The sequence below is a fragment of the Periplaneta americana genome, chromosome 14 (genome assembly GCF_040183065.1).
Source record: "Periplaneta americana isolate PAMFEO1 chromosome 14, P.americana_PAMFEO1_priV1, whole genome shotgun sequence".
Lineage (NCBI taxonomy): Eukaryota > Metazoa > Arthropoda > Insecta > Blattodea > Blattidae > Periplaneta > Periplaneta americana.
In genome coordinates this window covers 18,002,013-18,028,156 of record NC_091130.1, presented here as the reverse complement: position 1 = coordinate 18,028,156, position 26,144 = coordinate 18,002,013, and the positions used below count along the sequence as shown (strand labels likewise).

Below are 26,144 nucleotides of genomic sequence, written 5' to 3'. Positions count from 1 at the left end.
CTTGTTCCCACCTGAAAACGGTTTCAATGCTTGAATTCTTGTCTCGAGTTCTTTAGTGGTTGTTTCGAAGGAAGTTTCGCTGGATATATGAGAGAATTTGCATCGTAATGGCCCAACGCGTTAGGAATACCACACAGGTGATTTGAATTATACTTTTGAGACTCCTGAAAGGGAATAATGGGAAGATCAGTAATTTTAATTATAGGCCTACATATACTCTTGAGCGAGGGGTATTTAGTAAATATACGTTTCATTTGTTTTTTTTCTGATTCTTTAATTATATATTATGTTCCAGTTCTTGTAATTAACTTCACTAGAATTAATGTTTTGAGTTAATTCTTGTCTCTACTGCAGAATTTTCCCCCTGCAGTTTTTATTTCCTTGCAATGTGACAGATTCTGTAAGCTGGCTGAAAAGTATGACTGGTTTTAAGGTACAATTTTAGGCCTACCTAATTAGAAATATTTTTACTGAGTACCAGTATTGTGGTATCAGGCTTTCTATTTAATACTGCTGAGTCAGTGGATTTCACTGCTTTCATTCAGTAAGTATTTTAATCGAGTTCATTTTCGACGAAGGGGCGAAATTTTGAACTTTGGACTTTGTAGATAATGACTAGGATAGGTCTTACTTATGGCTTTTAAGAAACCCGGAGTTTCATTACCGCCCTCACATAAGCCCGCCATCGGTTTCTATCTTGAGCAAGATTAATCGAGTCCCTACTATCATATCCCACCTTCCTCAAATCCATTTTAATATCTTCCCATCTACGTCTCTGCCTCCCCATAGATTGTCATTTTAACTGACCACTCTCTTTCCTCTGTCCGTGAACTATGGTACTGCTAATAATTGAGCACATTAAATTAACGGCTTTTATCCCCAGAGTTGGGTAAGTTATTTTTTAAAGTAACTAAATTACAGTTAACTTAATTACCAGAAAAAGTTACGATCATGTCCACTACTTGGAGTAACGGTTAGCATGTCTGACTGTAAAACAAGTTGGTCCAGGTTCATTCTGATTGGGACAAGTTAACTGGTTGAGGTTTTTCTGCTCAATGAAGCAGAATTACTGGGCAACTTTTGGCATTGGACCTCAGACTCATTACGCCATCATTCATTCACATATTATTGTTATTACCATAGCCAGGGTTAAGTTCACTTTGTGGTGTGCTTTATTTGGACAAGAGTGCGACCATTTGGTCCTTCGCTAATTTGGTTTTGGGGGGGGGGCACAAGACTATAGTATAGTATTTATTAGCTGTCGTTATAGCAAAAGCTAATGACATTGTCAAATTACACGTGTGAAATTATCGTGCAAAAATGAAAATTATTCTATTACAACACTAAAGATAAAACAAAATGATCACAAATACGCCTTAGAGTTTACAATTGCGAGTCAATATTATCAAAAATAGGCTAATACTTATCTAGATGAAAATTGTATCACACTGATCACAAATATTATTTGATATGCTCCGTTTATATACAATAAAACAAGAATTAACTTAACAATTTATGTGAATTTCCTAATATATTACAAAATAATAATAATAACATTCAGAGAAAGAAACCTAAAAAATATCTACAGCTTGATTTTCAAACTCAAAATATTCTTGCACAGAATAGAATGGGTTTCTAAGAAGCCACATTTTCACTTTGACTTTGAATATGTCAAATGACATTTCCTGTGCTTCCTGTGGTAACATATTGAATAGCCTACAGCCCAACATGTTAGGACTACTTTTAACTTTGGATAGTCTGCAAAATGGTATGTCCAGTTCTTCTCTATTACGAGTATTATACTCATGTTTATCCATCCTACTGGTGAAGCCATAAAGATTTTTCTTGATGTAAAGAAGGAGTTCCAGAATATATTTATTAACAACTCTGTTAAGATGGACTCCTGTATGAACAGTGGTTTACAATGTGCATTGCTTGGTACTTCTGTGATAATTCTTATTGCTTTCTTCTGAATCAGTAGGACTTCAATAAGTTTATTGCTGTTTCCCCACACCAGGATTCCATACTTCAATATGCTATGAAAAAAAGCAAAATAAACACTTCTCAGGTACTGCCCGGGTATTTTATCTCTAATTACTCTTAAGAGGTACAGGACTCTGGACAGTCTCAGAGAGATATATTCAATGTGGCAATCCCAGGTTAGTTTTGTATCAAGATGGATACCAAGTAATTTTACTACCTTTTCTTCAGACCCTTCTTCTTTTTTCAATGTCAAAATTAATTTTTGAGTCTTCTCCTCGTTTAAAATTAACTTATTTGCTCTGAAGCATTCTGCTGCTTCCACAACTGAGATTGATAGGCTATTCCACCACACACTGAGGTACTGTAGAAGTGAATGCAAAGAGTAAAAAATGTGGTAATACAAATCATCCAATATAAGATATACATGTAGATACTTTAGTTTAATTTGTGGAGTGTGACCCTATCAGGAATTTTATCTTGCCTTAAAAGAAGTGCTTCATGTACATAAAAACAGCAACGCAAACAGACACAGAGAACACTTAAGTTACCCCTTCTTTTAAATCACAGTCTGAAAATTCCAAAGTTACTACTTCCTGTGCAGTAATTGACTTTGACTGTAGAACTTCAAACTCATTCTCTTTTTAAATGTTTTGTGTTACATTTGTTTGTAAAAGCTAGTTGCAGTATGTGGCCTACTTCCTGTGGAGTAATTGAGTTGGGATAAATAACTCTAAACTCATTTTTAAAGTTTTGTGTTCCATAGTATGTCCGTAAAATAAAAAGATTGAACACTAAGTTCGTATAATTAAAAAATTATGTAGGTCATTCGGTATCTCGTGAAACCTACCTGTATGTGAGGGGAAGAAAAAAGTGGACTGAGAAGCTTCCCTCCCTCACTACACTTCGACTTTCAAGCTATGTACCGGTAGCTTACTTTTACACACCATAAGATTCTTACTGCAAGCTATGGTGCACGAATACATTTGGCTTCACGAGATAATGAATGACCTATACATCATTATTTTTTTAATTTTCGTAATAATCCTGTTGCAGTAAGTTACTTAAATTTTCTATAATTGGGACTGTCACCAATGTATTACAGTGAAACCTGCCTTTGCGGTCACTTCATTTAAACGGCCACCTGACCAAAAGGCCAATTTTCTCCGGAACCAATTGGATTTTCCATAAGATCAATACAAATTCTCCCTTTATTTAGCAGTCACCTCTTGTGCCGGCCAGTGGCTGGGGTATATTTGCTTGCGCCGGCCAGCGGCCGGGGTCTATTTGGATTGGAACCTGACTATAACAGTCACTGTCAACAAAAAATCTTTTCACGGATACTGTCTGACTTATTTTTTCAATGTTTAGAGAGCAGGAAGCAATGTCACGAGGACAATAGCTAAGTGCAGAACAGTACAGCCTCCATATCTTGGGGTTAGTTAGTTACTGTTTTATGACTCTTTTGTCACTTTTCACTCCGACCCTGCACAGCTTTAAATTCTTACTCGTTTTTAAAGGATTGAAACACAGACTTTTTGTATTGAAAATGTCACAGTACAGTATGTTTTAGGTCAGTAGTTAACCATTCGAATTTTTTTATTTTTTTTTCTCCTCTTTCTATCTTTCTCTATTTGGGCCAGCTTTTACGAATTTTTCTTCTTTTCATTCAATTGATTCATAGGAATTGTGAAGTTAGTTTGAGAGAGAAATCATGTCTAACAATAAATCTAGAGTGGTGTTAAGTTTAGAGGCGAGACGAAAAATGATTGAAGAAAGTGAGAAGGGAACATGTGCGAGAAAAATTGCAGAAATATTCAAATGTGGAAGGACACAAATAAACGGTATAATTAAGAATAAAGATGAAATATTAAAAGAATGAGAGAAAAATGTGTGGTGGCCAAAAAAGGAAGAGAGAATCTGTGTTTAGTAATGTGAATGATTTCGTTTACGAATGGTTCAAGTGTGCGAGGGAGAAGAAATTGCCAGTAAGCGGGCCTATAATTCGAGAGAAAGCTCTTGAAATTACCAAAGAACTCAATGTAAGCAATTTTTTGCTAGTAATGGGTGGTTAGAGCGGACATCACACGTCCAGCCCCTTGATCAAGGTATTATCCATTAATTTAAACTGAGGTACCGTAAGCGAGCTTTGAGAAGGCTAGTTGCAAGAATGGAAGAGGCTGACATTAATATACACGATTGTTATATGCGCACAGTACTAAAAAGTGAATTAAACTCAGTTTTTTTCATGCCGATTCATAAAAACCGCATTCTTAATCAAGCGGCCACCTGATAAAACGGCCATTTTACACGGCAACTTCAGATGGCTGCTTTAGACAGGTTTCACTGTATACATTTTCCTTCAGTTACTCCGAATGATTGGGATTCTACTGTAGCCTAGGCCTACTTAAAAAAATTATACTTTCCCCAACCCTAGAATGTCTTGTCTGATGGGAAATGGTGTATACTTACAAACTAAATACAGTAGAACCCCGATTATCCGTCACTCTATTAACAGATTGGTGGATTATCTGTCTGTCTTTTCTCTCGTTTTTTTTTCTGCAGAAATATATGAAGTACTGTACATTGAAGTAACACGTTATTTTTTCTATTATAAGCCTTATTCTTACACAATATGGTCTACTGTTCGAATTGTCATACTGTATAAACTTCTAAATAAAATGTCTTCTACGGGTGTCACAAGAAATCTTGTCGTGCTAAGTATCGAAAAAAAAGGAAAGAGAAACTGTGGCTCATCTTGCATCTTAATACGAGATTAGAGTGTATAAAAGTATGTAAATCTACAACACGAGACCTCCATTATTCATAAATTTCCACAGACAGCAATTACAAGGAGTTTTCTTGACAACCTGACTTAAATTAGTGAACTACTGAGTCACTAACTGGCGTGTTAAATACAAGACACTGGAGAAAATTATGAAAGTGTCAATATTATTCACTAAATTTACGAAAATCTTGTATGGTATGGATTATCCGATTTTTTTCAATTAACCGTTCAGCCCACCCCATTCATAGCCATATTAGTGTGGTTAAATATAGGCCTATCTTGTAAAAATATATATTAGGAAATGAAAATTGTGTCCGACGTAGGGAAAGATGGAAAGCAATAGCTGAGAAGGCCAAAGGATTTAATTATTTGAAGCTGTAAGTTAGTGTCTAAAGATAGAGGAGAGACATTTAATATGTATGGCACTGTCCTAAAGTGAGCCATGGTAGAATTTTCGTAAAAGAGTATTTTTCCCGAACCAAAAATGCAATACACATGGTGTAAAAGCACTTGAACTTTGTGTGTGCAAATTTCTCCAAATTTTTAAATACCATAATCATCTTTTTTATGCTTTATCATTTCCCTTTTACTCTCATTCACATTATCTATTAGCCTTATTATTCCTTTCTTATTTCTCCCTCTCCCTTCTTCTTTCATTAATTGTTCTCTAATTTTTATTGCTTTCTTGTCTTTTTTCTCACTTTCGCATTTTTCCTTTACCCTGTCTTCTCAAGTCTCCCTTTTTCTTCCATCCATCCCTCTCATTTATCCCACTCTTATTCTCACCTCTTATTTCTCTCTCTTTCTCTCTCTATTTTACTCTTGGCCTATTGTTACATCACTTTCCCTTGTTTCAGTTCACTCTCGCTGTCTTGTTATGTCACTTATTCGTGCACTTTTGCATGTGTGAATTCACATTATTAGATTGTGAACTTAAATTATTATTATTATTATTATTATTATTATTATTATTATTATTATTAGGCCTATTATTATTATTTGTTTCAGAACCACATCAGAAATCAAGAAAATGTAGGCCTATTGCCAGGAAAGGGGGTTGATGTGGGTGCCCCAGTACAAAAAACAAATGTCAAACGCTCTGCTCTAACAGTCATTCAAAATAGGTAAGTACTGTGTCGAGTAATTACACTAAGATACTCCGTGCTTCAAAAATTATTTTAGATGATAGCTTCTTTCGAAAAAGCAACACATTCTGTGGTAATTACGATCAACAAAAGGGGGGTCTATATGACTATAGGATATCGGTAGTGTGTTTATGAGAAAATATGTTGGCTAGATTGGAGAATGGGGTGATGTCATGTGGTCGACGTATGTGAGAAGGTTAGTGGGTTAGTTGAGGTTATACCTGTGACATGAGGTGAACTTATGTGAGAAGGTTAGTGGGTTAGTTGAGGTGATATCTCAGTGGCATGAGGTCAACTTATGTGAGAAGGTTAGTGGGTTAATTGAGGTGATATCTCATTGACATGAGGTCAACTTATGTGAGAAGGTTAGTGGGTTAGTTGAGGTGATATGTCAGTGACATGAGGTCGACGTATGTGAGAAGGTTAGTGGGTTAGTTGAGGTGATATCTCAGTGACATGACGTCAACTTATGTGAGAAGGTTAGTGGGTTAGTTGAGGTGATATCTCAGTGACATGAGGTCAACTTATGTGAGAAGGTTAGTGGGTTAGTTGAGGTGATATCTCAGTGGCATGAGGTCAACTTATGTGAGAAGGTTAGTGGGTTAATTGAGGTGATATCTCAGTGGCATGAGGTCAACTTATGTGAGGTTAGTGGGTTAGTTGAGGTGATATCTCAGTGGCATGAGGTCAACTTATGTGAGAAGGTTAGTGGGTTAATTGAGGTGATATCTCATTGACATGAGGTCAACTTATGTGAGAAGGTTAGTGGGTTAGTTGAGGTGATATGTCAGTGACATGAGGTCGACGTATGTGAGAAGGTTAGTGGGTTAGTTGAGGTGATATCTCATTGACATGAGGTCAACTTATGTGAGAAGGTTAGTGGGTTAGTTGAGGTGATATCTCAGTGACATGAGGTCGACGTATGTGAGAAGGTTAGTGGGTTAGTTGAGGTGATATCTCATTGACATGAGGTCAACTTATGTGAAAAGGTTAGTGGGTTAGTTGAGGTGATATCTCAGTGACATGAGGTCAACTTATGTGAGAAAGTTACTGGGTTAGTTGAGGTGATATGTCAGTGACATGAGGTCAACTTATGTGAGAATGTTAGTGGGTTAGTTGAGGTGATATCTCAGTGACATGAGGTCAATTTGTGTGAGAAAGTTAGTGGGTTAGTTGAGGTGATATCTCAGTGACATGAGGTCAACTTATGTGAGAATGTTAGTGGGTTAGTTGAGGTGATATCTCAGTAACATGAGGTCAACTTATGTGAGAAGGTTAGTGGGTTAGTTGAGGTGATATCTCAGTGATATGAGGTCAAATTATGTGAGAAGGTTAGTGGGTTAGTTGAGGTGATATCTCAGTGACATGAGGTCAACTTATGTGAGAATGTTAGTGGGTTAGTTGAGGTGATATCTCAGTGACATGAGGTCAACTTATGTGAGAATGTTAGTGGGTTAGTTGAGGTGATATCTCAGCGACATGAGGTCAACTTATGTGAGAGGGTTAGTGGGTTAGTTGAGGTGATATCTCAGTGACATGAGGTCAACTTATGTGAGAATGTTAGTGGGTTAGTTGAGGTGATATCTCAGTGACATGAGGTCAACTTATGTGAGAAGGTTAGTGGGATAGTTGAGGTGATATCTCAGTAACATGAGGTCAACTTATGTGAGAATGTTAGTGGGTTAATTGAGGTGATATCTCAGTGACATGAGGTCGATGTATGTGAGAAGGTTAGTGGGTTAGTTGAGGTGATATCTCAGTGACATGAGGTCAATGTATGTGAGAAGGTTAGTGGGTTAATTGAGGTGATATCTCAGTGACATGAGGTCGACTTATGTGAGAAGGTTAGTGTGTTAGTTGAGGTGATATCTCAGTGACATGAGGTCGACGTATGTGAGAAGGTTAGTGGGTTAGTTGAGGTGATATCTCAGTGACATGAGGTCAACTTATGTGAGAAGGTTAGTTGGGGTGATATCTCAGTGACATGAGGTCGATGTATGTGAGAAGGTTAGTTGGGGTGATATCTCAGTGACATGAGGTCGATGTATGTGAGAAGGTTAGTTGAGGTGATATCTCAGTAACACGAGGTCAACTTGTGTGAGAAGGTTAGTGGGTTAGTTGAGGTGATATCTCAGTGACATGAGGTCGATGTATGTGAGAAGGTTAGTGGGTTAGTTGAGGTGATATCTCAGTGACATGAGGTCAACTTATGTGAGAAGGTTAGTGGAGATGATATGTCAGTGACATGAGGTCGATGTATGTGAGAAGGTTAATGGGTTAGTTGAGATATCTCAGTGACATGAGGTCAACTTATGTGAGAAGGTTAGCGGGTTAGTTGAGGTGATATCTCAGTGACATGAGGTCGACGTATGTGAGAAGGTTAGTGTGATAGTTGAGGTGATATCTCAGTGACATGAGGTCAACTTATGTGAGAAGGTTAGTGGGTTAGTTGAGGTGATATCTCAGTGACATGAGGTCAATGTATGTGAGAAGGTTAGTGGGTTAGTGGAGATGATATCTCAGTGACATGAGGTCGATGTATGTGAGAAGGTTATTGGATTAGTTGAGATGATATCTCAGTGACATGAGGTCAACTTATGTGAGAAGGTTAGTGGGTTAGTTGAGGTGATATCTCAGTGACATGAGGTCGATGTATGTGAGAAGGTTAGTGGGTTAGTGGAGATGATATCTCAGTGACATGAGGTCGATGTATGTGAGAAGGTTAGTGGGTTAGTTGAGGTGATATCTCAGTGACATGAGGTCAACTTATGTGAGAAGGTTAGTGGGTTAGTTGAGGTGATATCTCAGTGACATGAGGTCGATGTATGTGAGAAGGTTAGTGGGTTAGTTGTGATATCTCAGTGACAGGAGGTTAACTAATGTGAGAAGGTTAGTGGGTTAGTTGAGGTGATATCTCAGTGACATGAGGTCAATGTATGTGAGAAGGTTAGTGGGTTAGTTGAGGTGATATCTCAGTGATATGAGGTCAACTTATGTGAGAATGTTAGTGGGTTAGTTGAGGTGATATCTCAGTGACATGAGGTCAACTTATGTGAGAAGGTTAGTGTGTTAGTTGAGGTGATATCTCAGTGACATGAGGTCGATGTCGATGAATTTTGAGAGTAGAGTTATTTTATTGGAATGTAATTATAATGGAAAAAACCCCGGGATTCCTTTATTATAGGATATCACTTAATTTTCGTCAAGTTTGACAAACGATGTTTACGTCACAACATGGCCGACGTAAAACCAACAGGAGTAAATAAAACTCACTGAGATATCACCTCAACTAACCCACTAACCTTCTCACATACATCGACCTCATGTCACCGAGATATCACCTCAACTAACCCACTAACCTTCTCACATAAGTTGACCTCATGTTACTGAGATATCATCTCAACTAACCCACTAACCTTCTCACATAAGTTGACCTCATGTCACTGAGATATCATCTCAACTAACCCACTAACCTTCTCACATACGTCGACCACATGACATCACCCATTCTTCAATCTATCCAACATATATTCTCATAAACACACTACTGATATCCTATAGTCATATAGACCTAAAACCCCAACCAAGATTTGAACCTGAGCCTGCTTGTTTGTGAAGACATGCTAACTGTTAATCCACAGCTGTGGAATTAATCATGATCTAATTCGAATAACAGCAGATGCATTTTATGGAAATCAAGCTATCCTGATGCTAGACACAATTCTCAGTGCTCTATGCCACAAAGTGAGTTCTGCATACGAACTCTCATACCACAGAGCTGTTGTTGAAGTTTGTTACCTGCTCATTTCTGTATTTTCTGCAAGATGGTGATATGTCTTAAAGCACAAATAATCTCAGCTAAAACAATATTGAATAGAAACAATATTTATCAAATAGTTGGAACCATATGATTCCGTTCCTGAATTGAATATTGTCTTATGAGAAACTGTTAAGATTAAATTTGTGGATACATAGTAATATTCACCTGTCCAGACTGTAAACTGATACATTTCTTCTACTTCCAGGAATGACAAGCTTCCTCTGAGTACAGTTGTCTCCAAGAACAAGCCTTCAGCCATACAGAGTAAACCATCGAGTAGTAAATTGTCTCAGCCAGTTGCAACTGCACCAGTTAAACCCAGTACTCGGGATTTGGAGGGTGTGGAGGACATTGACAAAGACGACAAGAACGACCCTTATCTCCTATCTGAATATGTCAACGATATTTATGATTATCTAAGGTCCTTGGAGGTAAGTTTGTATAAGTTTCAAATTTCAGAAAGCCAGAGTTGCAGTTGCGAGAGTCGTTAAATAAATTTATTTATCTATACCACCTGTACCACAAGTATTTCTGAAACAAAGCTTGTTAAGAGTTTAAAAAATTTATCACTGATATTTTTAAGATTTCATAGGAAGTAATATTCTTAAATCGAAGTCTTTCCTGTTCACTAGTTGTCCATATATCTGTGTAAAACTATATCCTAGTACAATGTTTGTCAACATTTTTTATGATGAAGCCCAGCTTCCTCTCGTTACTTTAGTGTGGCTGTCTGGCCTGTGGTGTAGAGTAGAATGTAGAACATAGTTATGTGAAATTTGGTACCAAATTAAGAAACAAAACAGTTCAGTAGTGTTTTTATTAAACACATAATAGTAGGATGTTTAAACAAATTTTAAAAAATCATCTTTGTTGTTATTGCTACTGCTTTGTCGTTTTGTTTTGGGTCCCTCATTAACTACTCTCTTGACCCATCTTGGCCCTCCAGGTTGAAAATCATTGGCCTAGCATACATACATTTGTAAAATAGGGTTGCTGTTCTTGGAAATTCAATAATAAGAATAATAATTCCATCATGTTGCCCAGATATTTTCATTCACTTATCTGAGAAGCCATTTGATTTGGAAAGAATTAAGTTTATTATTAAACTAGCCATACCCGTGCGCTCCGCTGCACCCGTTAGAAATAAATATAAAGTAATTACATAATTAAAATAGGACATTTGATCCAGGGAACATTCGTGTTTGATAGAAGGATAAATTGCTGAATATGTTACTTAATTTAAATTGTATTTATATAATTAAAATGCGATCATTTTGGTCCAGAGACACTCATTTGGTGCAATGACAATTCCTTTAACATGTTTCTTAATTTTTATAACATGCAACCATAGTTTAATGAACATTGACATCATTTAGATTTAATGTGTATACTTTTACTTGCTATAGGTTTCCATTGAATTATGGTAATAACTTAATTTTAACCCTTGTTTTCTACGTATTCAATAAATGGCGCTTGGCCCACTATGGTTCTGAACCCTTCAAATAACTTAAATAACTTATATTATATTATATTATAGTATATAAAAAGTGTGCTGATAACGGATGTAACTTACATAATCATTATTTTAAGAAATACAGAAAACTAATATATAGAATAGCCTATCAAGTTTTCTGTGCATAGGAAGCTATTTTAATCTTACCTGTCCTCAATTCACTCAGAAGTTACTGTAATAACATTATAGCATTATGTCCATCTAGAGAAACTACACTTTCAAATGGTGAAATAATAATTAATTATACAAATCGGTTAATTTAGCTTCCGATATTACTTCATACAAACACAGAAACATTCTCTGTAGGCTGTCTTTCATAGCTTTCGATTGTTGTTGTCCAAGGCCCCATATAGACGAAGTCATTTGTTTTTTATTTCATTACACCACCTTAGATGGCAGTTATTTTAATTTTAAAACTCATTTATCTCATTAAATATCAGTCCTATCAAAATTTTTCAAAGAATAAAAATTATCGGAAATGATTTTTAAAGAAACTTTTGTTATGTAACATTTTTCACAAAAATCAATAATAAGCGAGATATTTCGATTTAATTCAGGCCCCTTTATAACCCCGCTTTTAAATAACGTATTTTGAATACCATATAGCCTAAAATCTAAGTTACAACGAACTTAATTTATGCTAATTTTCATATAAATCCATTCAGCCATTATCGCGTGAAAAGGTAACAAACACCCAGACATACAGACAGACAGACATACAAACAAAAATTTCAAAAAAGCGATTTTCGGTTTCATGGTGGTTAATTATATATGTTAGGACCAATTATTTTTGAAAAATCGAAAATTACCAGAAAAATTTCGGCTACAGATTTATTACGAGGGGGATCCAGGAAATAACGACCGTTTTGTTGTAATAATTAAAAAAAAAAAAAAAAAAAAAATTATTTGAAAAAACAAAGTCTGTTACATAACTGAAGCTTCCTTTACTTCTCTACATAATCACCACCTACATTTAAACATTTGTCGCATCTGTTCACTAACTTTAGAATTCCCGTGTTATACTCCTCTGCCGCCAGTTCATTAAGCCAGGTGTTCACTGTCTTCAACTCTTCATCACTTCCAAAACGCGTACCACCCAGAAAGTCTTTCAGCTTAGTGAAAAGGTGAAAATCGTAGGAGCAAGGTCTGGACTATAGGGCGGATGATCAAAGATTTCCCAACCGAATTGATCCAGCAATTCTCGAGTTGAAGCAGCAGTGTGCGGGTGGGCGTTGTCGTGAAGAAGCACAACTCCTCTCGAAAGCATTCCTCGCCTCTTGTTTTGGATGGCTCGCCGTAGTTTTCGTAAAGTCTCACAATAACGATTTGCATTGATCGTAGTGCCTTTTGGCATGAAATCCAGCAAAAGAACACCTTTGCGATCCCAAAAGACAGTAGCCATGACTTTTTGTGTTGAGAGAGTCTGTTTGAATTTTCTCGGTTTCTTGGGTGATGAGGGACGATGCCACTGACGTGATTGGCGCTTGGTCTCTGGGGTGTTGTGAGATACCCAGGTCTCATCACCAGTCACAATTTGATCAAGAAAGGCGTCTCCATCTGTGTGATATCGCATCAAGAATGTCAATGCTGAGGCCATTCTCTGAGTTTTGTGTTGGTCACTCAGTTGCCGTGGAACCCATTGTGCACATATTTTGTGGTAGCCAAGATGTTGCGACACAATTTCACCAAGCAAAGAACGAGAAATGTCAGGAAAGGCAATATGCAATTCGTCGAGTGATGTGCGCCTGTCTTGCAAGATTCTGTCATTCACTTTAGTCTGCAGGTCTTCTGTGATGAGTGATGGGCGAAGGTCGAGTTTCATCGTGGAAATTTGTTCGCCCATTGTTGAACATTTCGCACCATTTTCTCACATTTCTTTCATTCATTACAGTATCACCATACACTTCTTTCAATTGCCGGTAAATTTCTGCAGGTTTCAAATGTCGGTATTCAAAAATCGAATCACACTCCTCACCTCACAGTCGGCGGGATTATCAATCACGTCATTCATTTTGAAGTAACACAAAATGCACAATGGCGACTTGTTGCAACCAGTACTCACAACATTATGAGAACACATGTTAAGGAAGCCAGTTGACCTTCAAACAAGGAAGGGGAGTCAGCTGCGCGGCGGGTATGCGCGAATGGTGGTTATTTCCTGGATCCCCCTCGTATTAGTATAGATTGGTAATGCTAGTTATGAGATGTATTGGATTATGTGAATATATTGTAGTTATATTACTGTTGATTTCAGCTGCAATACCCCATACGAGAGAATTATTTGCAAGGCCAGGAAGTGACCAGCAGGATGCGATCAGTGTTGATTGATTGGCTTGTTGATGTGCACCAACAGTTTCACCTGTTGCTGGAAACTTTATACCTCACTGTGGCAATCATCGACAGGTACCTTCAGGTATGATTAGAAAATTTCTTGCTTAAGATATGGTGTGGGTATTATTTGCAGCAAGGTTGGTACTCTGACCTTGAAGCGAAAGTGTGTTACAGCGTGGGTTAGTAGTGGGAAGTGTTGAATCAGATGCGGTCAGTTCAGTAGGTGTTAATCAGGGCTTGAAGTTTGTCCTATATATTTTTCACTGCGAAAGAAAAATTGCTTACCAGTATTATTCAAGAAGCAGAATAAGTTGGTTACTGCATAGCAGGAAGGAAATACATTGTAGGTGAAAGCTGCATATGTGATTGGTGTAAGAATAAAATGCAACTTGAACAGATCAGTGTTAATCGCTGAGCATTTCGAGGGCGAAAAGTCAAGTTTCCGGAAATCTAAAAAAGGCTTTGTGATTGTATAAGTGAAAAAAGACAGTTCGGATGTGTCATTTCAAGTGAAATGTGTCAACATGACCAATATAATAAATACATCGTGTAACAATTTTTCTTTTTAATAAAAGTGGGGGGGGGGGACACAAAAAAAACATTTTTTCAAGATTTATTTCCATAAAATTAGGGTGCAGGGATTATTCGAGTAGTATTTTCCCAGACTGTCCATCATATCATTTTTCTCTCTACAGGCCATATTCAGATATATTGTGGTTAAGCTATATAACGCAGGGGAGAACTATACTGTTTTTGCTGTAAGAAAAATCCTAATGTAAACACAAGCACATGGCTGTCATACCCGTGATTGGCTGCCAGTGGAAACGCTCGCATGACGCAGGAAAATATAGTTTGTATTTGGAAACCATAATCTTGTATTATTTGAAAATAAAACATTGAATTCTAGTTGTTAAATGAGGATCAGGTAAGAACAGTTCCTAAACAGCAAATATTGCCGTCTTGTCAGTGTTGCCAACTGTTACCAAATATCACACAATCCTGCGTACTGAATGACTTATTTACGTACCGTACTTTACCTTAATGTTGAAAGGTTATTCTAAATAATTCAATAAATAGTAACATATTTTCGTAGGCAAACTATACGAGAAAGAGATCAACATGTTATATATTTTGTGTGGCAATATGAAATTCATTGATATGACTAAACAATTGAATTACGAGACTTAACCTAAAAATGTATTTTGTTTGACCACATAAAATTGTTAGTACTAACTCCGAAAACTTACCTGACTATAATCTTGAATTATAACAACGCAACACATAAAATAACTATTATGTATTAATATTAATTAATTAGTTTGTTCAAATTTCACTAGCTTCAAGTAACCGACTCAGAAATCTAGTACAATTTTAATTTCATGGAACTCCAATACTGACAACATTTGTCTCATCTGCCAACATAAGTTACAAAATCACTACCATTTGTAGTATTTATCAGTATCGAAATTGTAAACGAAGTTGGTAAAAGAAAATTCAACCTGCAAACTAGAAAATCACCAAAATCCACTAGCATCTGTAGTAATAGGGGAAAAATGGTTATGTTTCACCCTTAGGGTATGAAGTAAGCTGACCCGGACTATAACTTCACTCATATGTAAAATGCTATGTAAAAGAAAAGCTACTTTTATATTTTGTTATGTACTATGAATGCGGATGAATACCAACAGTAATATCGAGGTAGTCTGTTCTTGTAACAAGCTGGCATCACTTGAGCTTGTAGTTGTTCACGTAAGCACGTGGTACTGAAGTATAGCTTCTGTATCGGTGTGTGTGGTTATTAAACATAAGAGTAGAAACCCATTCAAAAGCAGAGAAAAACAAATAGTCTTAAATGTATATAATAACTTATGTGAGTTTCAATTACAATAATATTAAAAAAGTAAATGTTTCCTAAGCAAATGAATGCATAGTAGTGAGGTTAGGCCTACTTGACGAGTAACGGGAAATGTTTAACATGGAACAGAATGTACAACAGTAGGCGGGAACACGTACTGAGAATCTATGGCGCCAAACAGCTGCCAATGAAGCCTCACTTCAGTTACGTGCTATTGTTTATATTAGGATTTTTCTAACAGCGAAAGGATTGTACATGCCATGATAACTGTGTTATAATGGGCTTCTATTATATACAGTACCAATAATTAAAATCTTTGTGTGTATCTAATAAGTTCATTAGTATTGCTGAGGAATGTGTATGCATTTGTTGACACGTTACTTACTTACAAATGGCTTTTATGGAACCCGAAGGTTCATTACTGCCCTCACATAAGCCTGCAATCGGTCCCTATCCTGTGCAAGATTAATCCAGTCTCTATCATTATCCCACCTCCCTCAAATCCATTTTAATATTATCCTCCCATCTACGTCTCGGCCTCCCCAAAGGTCTTTTTCCCTCCGGTCTCCCAACTAACACTCTATATGCATTTCTGGAGTCGCCCATATGTGCTACATGCCCTGCCCATCGCAAACGTCTGGATTTAATGTTCCTAATTATGTCAGGTGAAGAGTACAATGCGTGCAGTTCTGTGTTGTGTAACTTTCTCCATTCTCCTGTAACTTCATCCCTCTTAGCCCCAGATATTTTCCTATGCACCTTATTCTCAAACACCCTTAACCTATGTTCCTCTCTGAGTGAGAGTCCAAGTTTCACAACCATACAGAACAACCGGTAATATAACTGTTTTATAAATTCTAACTTTCAGATTTTTTTTGACAGCAGACTAGATGATAAAAGCTTCTCAACCGAATAATAACGTGCATTTCCCATATTTCTGCGTTTAATTTCCTCCCGAGTGTCATTTATATTTGTCACTGTTGCTCCAAGATATTTGAACTTTTCCACCCCTTCGAAGGATAAATCTCCAACTTTTATATTTCCATTTCGTACAATATTCTGGTCACGAGACATAATCATATACTTTGTCTTTTTGGGATTTACTTCCAAACCGATCGCTTTACTTGCTTCAAGTAAAATTTCCGTGTTTTCCCTAATCGTTTGTGGATTTTCTCCTAACATATTCACGTCATCCGCATAGACAAGCAGCTGATGTAACCCGTTCAATTCCAAACCCTGCCTGTTATCCTGAACTTTCCTAATGGCATATTCTAGAGCAAAGTTAAAAAGTAAAGGTGATAGTGCATTTCCCTGCTTTAGCCCGCAGTGAATTGGAAAAGCATCAGATAGAAACTGACCTATACGGACTCTGCTGTACGTTTCACTGAGACACATTTTAATTAATCGAACTAGTTTCTTGGGAATACCAAATTCAATAACAATATCATATAAAACTTCTCTCTTAACCGAGTCCTATGCCTTTTTGAAATCTATGAATAACTGATATACTGTACCCTTATACTCTCATTTTTTTCTCCATTATCTGTTGAATACAAAAAGATGTTACTGGACTTAAGTTGGGACTTACTGTACATTGTGATTTCAGGAAGTTAATACAACCACACGAAAAAAACTACAGCTGGTGGGTGTTGGTTCGATGTTCGTAGCATGTAAATATGAAGAAATGTTTTCTCCAGAGGTGGGAGATTTTGTATACATCTGTGATAATGCATACACAAAAGAAGAAATCCTGAGCATGGAGAAGAACATCATCCGGACTTTAAATTTCAACTTATCTCGTCCACTTCCTATACATTTTTTACGACGTTACAGTAAGGCAGCCCATGTAAGTGATTGTATCTCATCTCAATAAATCTGTAAGGAATGCAGTCGTTCCTCTTGGTCCTATATCAGCAAAGTATGAAACAACTATTTTTCAAAATGCTTACTCAACTTACTGTGGGAAGATGTTGAATGTTATATATTAATTTAATTAACACACAAGCAACATCTCTCATTGGTTTGTGATTGAGCTCATAGATGGACTTGCTTGTCAGCAATAATTCTGTACACACGACACAAATTTCCAGACTGGTACCTCCAGATCTGGGTCGGCCTGGGTACTGTAGTCGGTATAGCGCTGGTACTACTGATATTATAAGTGGAGATAATGCTGAGAGGGATGACTGGTATCCATCAGATATATAATAATAATAATAATAATAATAATGATTTATTTTAGCTGGCAGAGTTAAGGCCGTAAGGCCTTCTCTTCCACTCAACCAGCAAAAAGTGTATATACATATGCATGAACTTACAAAGAATTCAACAATTTGATTTAGAGGAGAGTTACATGTATACAAAAGTTATTTACAAATTAAACAACAAAATACTATGAACTATTAATTAAACACTGAAATAAACTGTGTAGCAGAATTAAACTAAAATACATAGAATGTTAATATATTTCAAATAATATTAGATAATAGAAAGAGATTATTACGAGACAATTAAAATACAGCACAATCAGGATGATGTCTAAAGAAAAAAGTAACAATGTAGTCAGTGATAGTTTAAATCAGTATGATTGGAGTGAAATGCTAATAAGGTTATCTTTTAAGCTGTTCTTAAAGGTGTTTATTGTCTTGCACCCCTAATACTTTGTGACAAGGAATTCCATTGACGCGAGGTGGATATTGTAAAAGATGATGAATAACAAGATGTTCTATGAAGAGGTATACTTAGCGTGCCACAGATAAGTGATCTGGTATTTACGTCGTGGTTAGAGTATAGATAAGAGAAACGAGACGAAAGGTAATTTGGTGTTGAAGTGTGCAGAATTCGAAAGAGTAAAGACAAAGAGTGTAAAGTTCTACGTTCTTTAAGTCGGAGCCACGAGAGACTTGCGAAGGACGGTGATATGTGATCATACCGTCGGATATTGCACACGTATCTGACGCACATATTCTGAGCTCGCTGTAACTTGACTGACAATTCAGAACTTAGGTCACTTAACAAAACGTCACAATAATCGAAGTGTGGCGTTACTAGGGTTTGCACTAGGGTAAGTTTTAGTTGCTGGGGCAAGAAGTTTCTCAAGCGACTCAAACAGTGAATGGAGGAACAGATTTTTTTATCGTTTCTTTAACTTGAAAATTCCAACTTAGATTATTATCAAAAAAGAAGCCAAGATTTTTTACGACAGATGAATAAGGGATTAGCGTGTTGTTAAGGGTAACAACTGAAAGATTACTGTTATTAAGGGAGTTAACTAAACGCTTATGTCCAATAATTATGGCTTGAGTCTTACTTGGATTAAGTGCGAGTCCGAAATTGGCCGCCCAAGTGGAGACAGTGGCTAGGTCACAATTTAACTTGTCAATCGATTCATTGATTGTATTGGGTCTGGAATGTATGTAAAGTTGTAGGTCGTCGGCATAGAGGTGATATCGGCAATACTGTAAGTTCTTTGATACGTCATTAATGTAGATAGAGAAAAGTAGTGGTCCTAATACGGAGCCCTGCGGCACTCCCGCCTTTGTGCATCTCCATTAGGAGAATTGATTATCAAGTGAAACACACTGTTGGCGGTCACGTAGGTAGGAGTCCATCCAGCTCAAGGTATTGTCTGACAGATGCAAAGCCTTCATCTTTGCAAGAAGCAAGTCGATATCAACAGAACCAAAGGCATTGCTGAAATCGAGAAGAGTTAGTGCCGTTACTTCACCCCTATCCATAGCTTCACGGATGTCCTCAGTTACTTTAAGTAGGGCTGTAGAAGTGCTGTGTCTATGTCTAAAACCCGATTGATAGTCATCAAGGAGTTTGTGTTCGTCGAGATAGTTCATAAGTTGTCCATGTACAATATATGTGCCTGCTATGAATCCTTCTTCCGTTCTTGATTTCAGGCTCAGTCGGTGAATCATGCTATGGCTAAGTACATCCTGGAACTAAGTCTGATAGATTACGAGCTGTGTCATATTTCGCCTTCATTAATTTCTGCTGCATCTTTGTATTTAGGACTGTGGTAAGTACAGCTTTAACGAGCTTCATAATATTTCACAGAAAAAAATTTTTATGATTGAATTACTGGACCATTTTTCCAATTGTACTTTTCTGAAATCATCCTTAGTGTATATTTTTCTGTTAACCATTATTTTCACAAGAGAATTCATGGAAGTGTAACAATACTTTGGCCTTGCTAAGTAATCGCATTAAATTACGAGGCTGCTTGTAGACTCCATTTAAAAAGTAACATTGATCAAACTGATTTATAATTAAAAAAAAGAAAAAGAATTCGGCCTCATCCTTAGTTGAGATGTAAGCTAAATAAGCTAATGGGTTCATATCCCATTTATAGAGGAAATCCTCTCTTCTCTAATGACCAACAATTAAAAAAAAATCCTTTTCTACACGTCTAAAAAAAAAATATAAAATCATTTCAAGGCCCTACGTAGTTAGGCCAATCTAAGCCTACTCACATGTGGATAGCACCACAATTTATTTATTTAAATACACCACAAACAGAAGCAGGCTTCCAATTACAGGTGACTTACACAGATACATACATAAAATGCATAATAAGAAAAAACAAAACAAACAACACAAACGAAAGAAAGAAAATACATAAGGTAATAGATGCTAGAATATAGTATTGCAGTTAATATAGTGCCAAATGTCAATATAATGATGCAAAATTATTTAAAAAATAGAGTAAAAACATTATAATACACTTGTTCATAATTTAAATATCTAAGGAAATACAATTCTTTTTAATATTGTATGAAATTTGTCAACTTTTAAACTGAAATCTAATTGAGAATCACAGCTTAAAGACAGAGTTGTAAGTATTACACATAACAAACAATGGAGAGTTCTTGAAGAAAACAGTTCTAGGAATGGGGATAACAAAAGGTTGCCTATGACGTAATTGTTTTTTTTTTTTTTTTTTTTTACATTGAACTGAAGGAATTTAAGAAAATCACAGTTATTCAATGTACTGTTAAGTCTTGTAGAGGAAAATTTGACTATTTATTAATCGTCGAGATGTTAAAGTTTTATAATTAAATTAAAAAAGTAACTGATTATATGAAATTTGCTTGTCATAAGACGACACGTGATGTTTTTTAAACTATAAATAACGTAAAAATCTTTTCTGTATCATTTCTATTTGCAAGCAACATTGTAATCCTCCTGGACCTATTTGTTATGGGTGTGATAGAAAATACATGATGAAAAAAACCTTTAAAAGTTTGACATTACATTATTTTTGGGGATGATGATGATGATGATCTCATTCCTAGTCTTCTGCCAATTTTAACAAACTTGTTAATTTTAGTTTAGTTATAAACTTAATTACTTTTTTGTTATGGGTGTGACACCAGTACATATTAACTTAAGTGCTGTAATGGCAAAGAAACTTACCTCGACAATTTTTTATTGCTTGAGTGAGAAGTTGAAACTGTGAACAGCACCTGTATATAAAGTTGACAATTTTGACGTACAGAAAATTAGATAGGTGTGCAAATTTTACTTTTTCTAATACAAAACCATTTTATGCAGACTGTCAACTTCAACTATGTATAAAGTCCTAATTTTATTTTCGATTCTTGTAATATAATCTTTTTTATTACAGAGTCAATTAGTAGAAATTATATAATATATTATTATTTTTAAGATTCTTTAATCTTTTTCATGGAATAGCCCGTATGTTAACATGAACAGCTTTGTTGAGGGTTATGAATATTTTCGTACCCAAATTGTTCAAAATATCCATAAGAATAAAGATGTGGACTGCTTGCAAATGTTGTTGACTTTAAAGTTTACATACCCAGAGTTTGCCCAACCAGCTCTGCAAAGTATTTGGGACTTAATATTTTAGGAGAAAAATTCGCTCCAGCACCGGGGATCGAACCTGGGTCCTTGGTTCTACATACCAAGCTACACCGAATTCAGTCCACAGCACCGGATCGAACTTTCCTCATTCGATGTTTCCCTTTGTGGCCTGACTCAAAGTTCGGCATATATATGTTGACGTGTGTCCAATGTAAACTGCCATTAAAGGGAAACCTCGAAGGAAGAATATTCGGTCTGGTGCTGTGGATTGAATTCGGTATAGCTCAGTGGTCAGAGCGCTTGGTACGTAGAACCAAGGACCCGGGTTCGATCCCCAGCTCCGGAGCAAATTTTTCTCCTAAGTGTCAATATTACAGATAAATTCTGTAGGACAAATTAATATATATACAGGGTGTTTAAAAAATACGGGGCATAATTTCAGGTATGTATTTCCCACATGTAGACAAACAAAATAGTTCATTACAACGTGTGTCCGGAAATGCTTTATTTCCGAGTTATGGCCTTCACAACATTGAAATTCACTGGAACCATACCTCATGTTTTAGAAGACACTCCACTGATCAATCGTCAACACATTCACTTCTTGCATGATGGCGCTCCTGCACACTTCAGTCGTACGGCTCGCCGGTACTTGGATCGAAGGTTTCCTGATCGATGGATGGGTAGAGGTGGTCCAATTGCTTGGCCTCCACGCTCGCCTGATCTGAACCCTGTCGATTTCTACTTGTGGGGCCATTTAAAATCATTGGTTTATTCGTCTCCGGTGCCTGATTTGGAATCCCTTCGGAATCGAATTGTGGCATGTTCTGAGGACACACGCAATACTCCTGGAGTTTGGGATCGTGTTCGCAGGTCAATGACACATCGATGTGAGGTCTATATTCAAGCAGGAGGTGGACATTTTGAACATCTTCTGTAATGACAACGACCTGCGGAAAGAAAAACGTTCCGGTGAATTTCAATGTTGTGAAGGCCATAACTCGGAAATGAAACATTTCCGGACACATGTTGTAATGAACTATTTTGATTGTCTACATCTGGGAAATACATACCTGAAATTATGCCCCGTATTTTTGAAACACCCTGTATATAATAAAAGTATTTGGGGTTCTACAAACAGTGTAGATGTTGAAAGAGTTTTCAGTAAATACAATTTAATTGTAAGTAATGAGAGAACACAATGACAGAACAATATATACAGGTATATTCTGTGTATAAGTACTGTGTAATTTTAATTTCACATTGATATTTTCAGAAGACTTGGCCTATCTTCCTATATTAACCTACAGTCTCTTCTTCTTCTTCTTCCCCCCCCCCCTTCAAAGTATTACAAAACTCCAAATGACGAATGTATAAAAGCTAAATGCTAAATTTAAAAAAATCGCCAACCCTACTGATTCATTATTTTCTCTTAGATTGATTCTTATGTATTGAATATGAAAAAAAAAATCCATACATTAGTTTTGGTTTGAGTCATATCTCCTAAACAGAAAACAAAGTTGAAATCAATGCTTTTAATAACTCCTTTAAATCTACTTAAACATGGGGAAATGTTCATAAAGGGGTCCCACAAGGATCTATATTAGGGCCTCTTCATTTCTCTAATTTTTATAAAGACCTTGGCCCCATAATAAAAGGAATAGGTTATCCTATACTACTTGCAGATGACACAAGTATCATAATTACAGACAAGAACTTTGCCACATTCAAATATAAAACAGAAATAATTCTCCTTAAAATTTGACTGGTTTACAACCAATAAACTAGCATTAAACATTAATAAAACTAACATAATTCAATTTAAAACCACTTCAAATTTAATCTCTGAAACATTGGACACAACTATCAACAATATACCTCTACTAGAAACATCAACAACCAAATTTCTTGGTTTGCATATTAATAATACAATAAATTGGAAAAATCATATCAAAGAAATAACCCCCAAACTTAGCTCAGCATGCTTTGCAATTAGGTCGTTATAACAATTTCTAAACAGCAGCATCTTAAAGACAATATATTTTGCCTATTTTCATTCCATAATGTCCTACGGAATAATATTTTTGGGAAATTCTGCTGATAGTAAAAATATATTCTTATTACAAAAAAGAGCCATTAGATTAATAGTTGGAGCAAAGGCTAGAAAATCATAGATTATTTTTTAAAAAATTAGAGATTCTGACCTTAACAAATCAATACATATACTCTATAATAAATTTCCTCTTATGTAATAAAGAAAATTTTCCAACTAACTCAGCCATACATAGTATAAATACCCGCAGAAAGAATGATTTTCATACGCCATCATCAAATTTATCGTGCTGTCAAAGGGGAGTAAGTTACATGGCGATAAAAATGTTCAATAGTCTTCCTGAAGACATTAAGAATCAGAGCCGAAACTCTGCATTATTTAAGGTAAAACTAAAAAATTACTTAATATCTCACACTTTCTATTCTGTAGATGAATTCTTGACATTTCATAGCACTGTGTAAATATTTTAATACTATTAAATTGTAAACATATTACATTGTATAAAATATTATTGTTATTAAGGTATTAATTCTATACAAATTTCATATTTGCATTTTATATGTATTGCATTTATATTTAAACGTAAGAATTGGACATGTTCTTTATTCTATGCTATAAAGCAAATGTAAGAATATTATGGAATGAATAAATCTATCTATTACTGTACACAGGTATCAGGAATGCTGATATAAACTTGTTTCCACAGGCTGTACAATACTGAGAAGAAGGCTGTGTGGACAAAGACACTTGTGCATTACAGTACATACTCATTTAGTGACCTGAAACCTATTGTCAAGAAACTGGCCAGTATTCTGGTTCAGATAGGAATGTCTAAGTGTCAGGTAAGCATGTAAAACTTCCCTCTTCACACCACTTTCCAGAGATTATTATATAATACTATTTGACAAATCATTGTTCAAAATAGCCTATGACAGGAATCTGAAATTGCTAACACTTCCTATTCTTTTTTATTATAGACGATTACCAAAATGGAACCAATCGAAAGTTCGTGGTGTTTGTTGGGCATGTGGTTACAAACAGCAGACTCCATTTGTTTATATTTCTGTAGCAATCTTACCCTGCAGTATATTGTTCTTTTCTACATGCTCTCGCTTCCATGTATTTGACTGTGGGCCTGTTTCTTGTCGGATCGCACTGCACAAACAGTCTGTACTACTGTAATACAGAGTGATTTATATAGAACTTACACATTTCTTTCATTAATTGTTTCAAAACTAATTGTGCTAGCGACAACTTATTATACCTAAAATGTAGAGGAATTTTGGGAGATTATTTACCTCTATAGCAAATGTTGAAAATGTCCTCCATCCTGCATAAGGCACAACTCAACAAGTTGTTCCATGTTACTGGCCACTCGTTGGAGGACTCTGTTGTCAATAGCTTGAATCTCCTGTGTGATGTGCTTCAGATCGTCCAATGTCTGGGGACGTGTGGCGTAAATGCTGTCTTTTAAGTAACCCCATAGAAAGAAGTCCGGCGTTGTCAAATCCGGAGATCTCGGTGGCCACAGGTTCCTGGAAATTATTCGGTCGTCAAAGAAACTTGCAATTAGTTCCATGGATTCATTTGATGTATGGCATGTAGCGTCATCTTGCTGAAAATATCCTTGACTCAGCTCTACATCGTCCAGTTGCTCAACAAACTCCATGAAAATCAGTCGGTACTCTGCAGTGTTCAGTCTGGTTAAAAAAAATTGGCCCCACTATTCTCTGTGTTGATATTGCGCACCGAACTCAGATTTTAACCAGGTGCATAGGTGCTTCATTGATGACATGTGGATTTTCGATGGCCCAATGGCGTGAGTTCTGTGAGTTCACATAAGAGTCGTTGATTTAATGTGTACTGCATTTTCACGTTGACACAAAATGTCGAAAACAGCTGCCAACAATAGGAATAAAACATAAACATCTGCGCATCTAGTGACAAGGAATCGAAACTTCAGAACATTCTGCTTAATTTGGTGCTAAAATTGGGTCATTGAATGAATTTTCAACGGAATAATTAAAGAAAGAAATGTGTCAGTTCTATATAAATCACTCTGTAGTACATTATGCAACAAGCCTATAATGGTAGTAATTAAGATGCGAGTATGTTTGTTTATGAAATGAGCGCAAGCGATTTCTTCCCTCTCTCTGGTTCCTTGACTTTTCTCTTTGGGCTCTTTTTGTTTTCTGTTCATCATCCTTCCTTTTCTCTCTTCTTTTCCTGTTCAGAACACTTGAAGCTATGTGCAATCTGCTGAATTCCTTGTTTCAAATTACAGGCTGTGCCCAAGAAGTATTCCCAAAGCAAGATGCTGAAGATCAGTACTGCCCCAGAACTGAAGATGGCTTCTCTGAGGAAGTTGGCAAGTTCGTGATGGCTTGGTTTAACAGTGTGATAGGGCAATCCATTCTTGATGGGACCAATCTAATTCCCTTTTTATTATCATTTTTAGTATGAATATCAACAGCTTAAGATAGTTGTCTTGAAAGTTGCTAGTCTTGCGTTGTATAAATTTCTGTATGTGAGGATTGTGATTTTAGCCATATTTTTATTGTGTGACATCAGCTGGGGGATGAAGTAGCAATATTAAGGTGAGGTATCAGAAATTGAAACCATTATTTCATAGTAAACATATCAGCAGTCTGCGACCAATAAATTCGTGAAGAGCTAATATTTTGTGTGTGTGTGTGTGTGTGTGTGTGTGTGTGTGTGTGTGTGTGTGTGTGTGTGTGTGTGTGTGTGTGTGTGTGTGTGTGTGTGTGTGTGTGTGTGTGTGTGTGTGTGTGTGTGTGTGTGTGTGTGTGTGTGTGTGTGTGTG

At 36.3% G+C, this 26,144-nt stretch overlaps 1 protein-coding gene across 1 annotated transcript; it reads left to right on the top strand.

Annotated features, from left to right (window-relative positions):
- LOC138713184 (G2/mitotic-specific cyclin-B-like) lies at nt 1–26,144 on the top strand. The gene is made up of 8 exons (XM_069845065.1): nt 1–137; nt 5,777–5,892; nt 9,939–10,164; nt 13,501–13,659; nt 17,039–17,278; nt 19,341–19,459; nt 24,027–24,162; nt 25,605–26,144. The coding sequence occupies exons 1-8, from the start codon at nt 108–110 to the stop codon at nt 25,698–25,700; spliced, it is 1,122 nt and encodes a 373-aa protein (XP_069701166.1). The 5' UTR covers nt 1–107; the 3' UTR covers nt 25,701–26,144.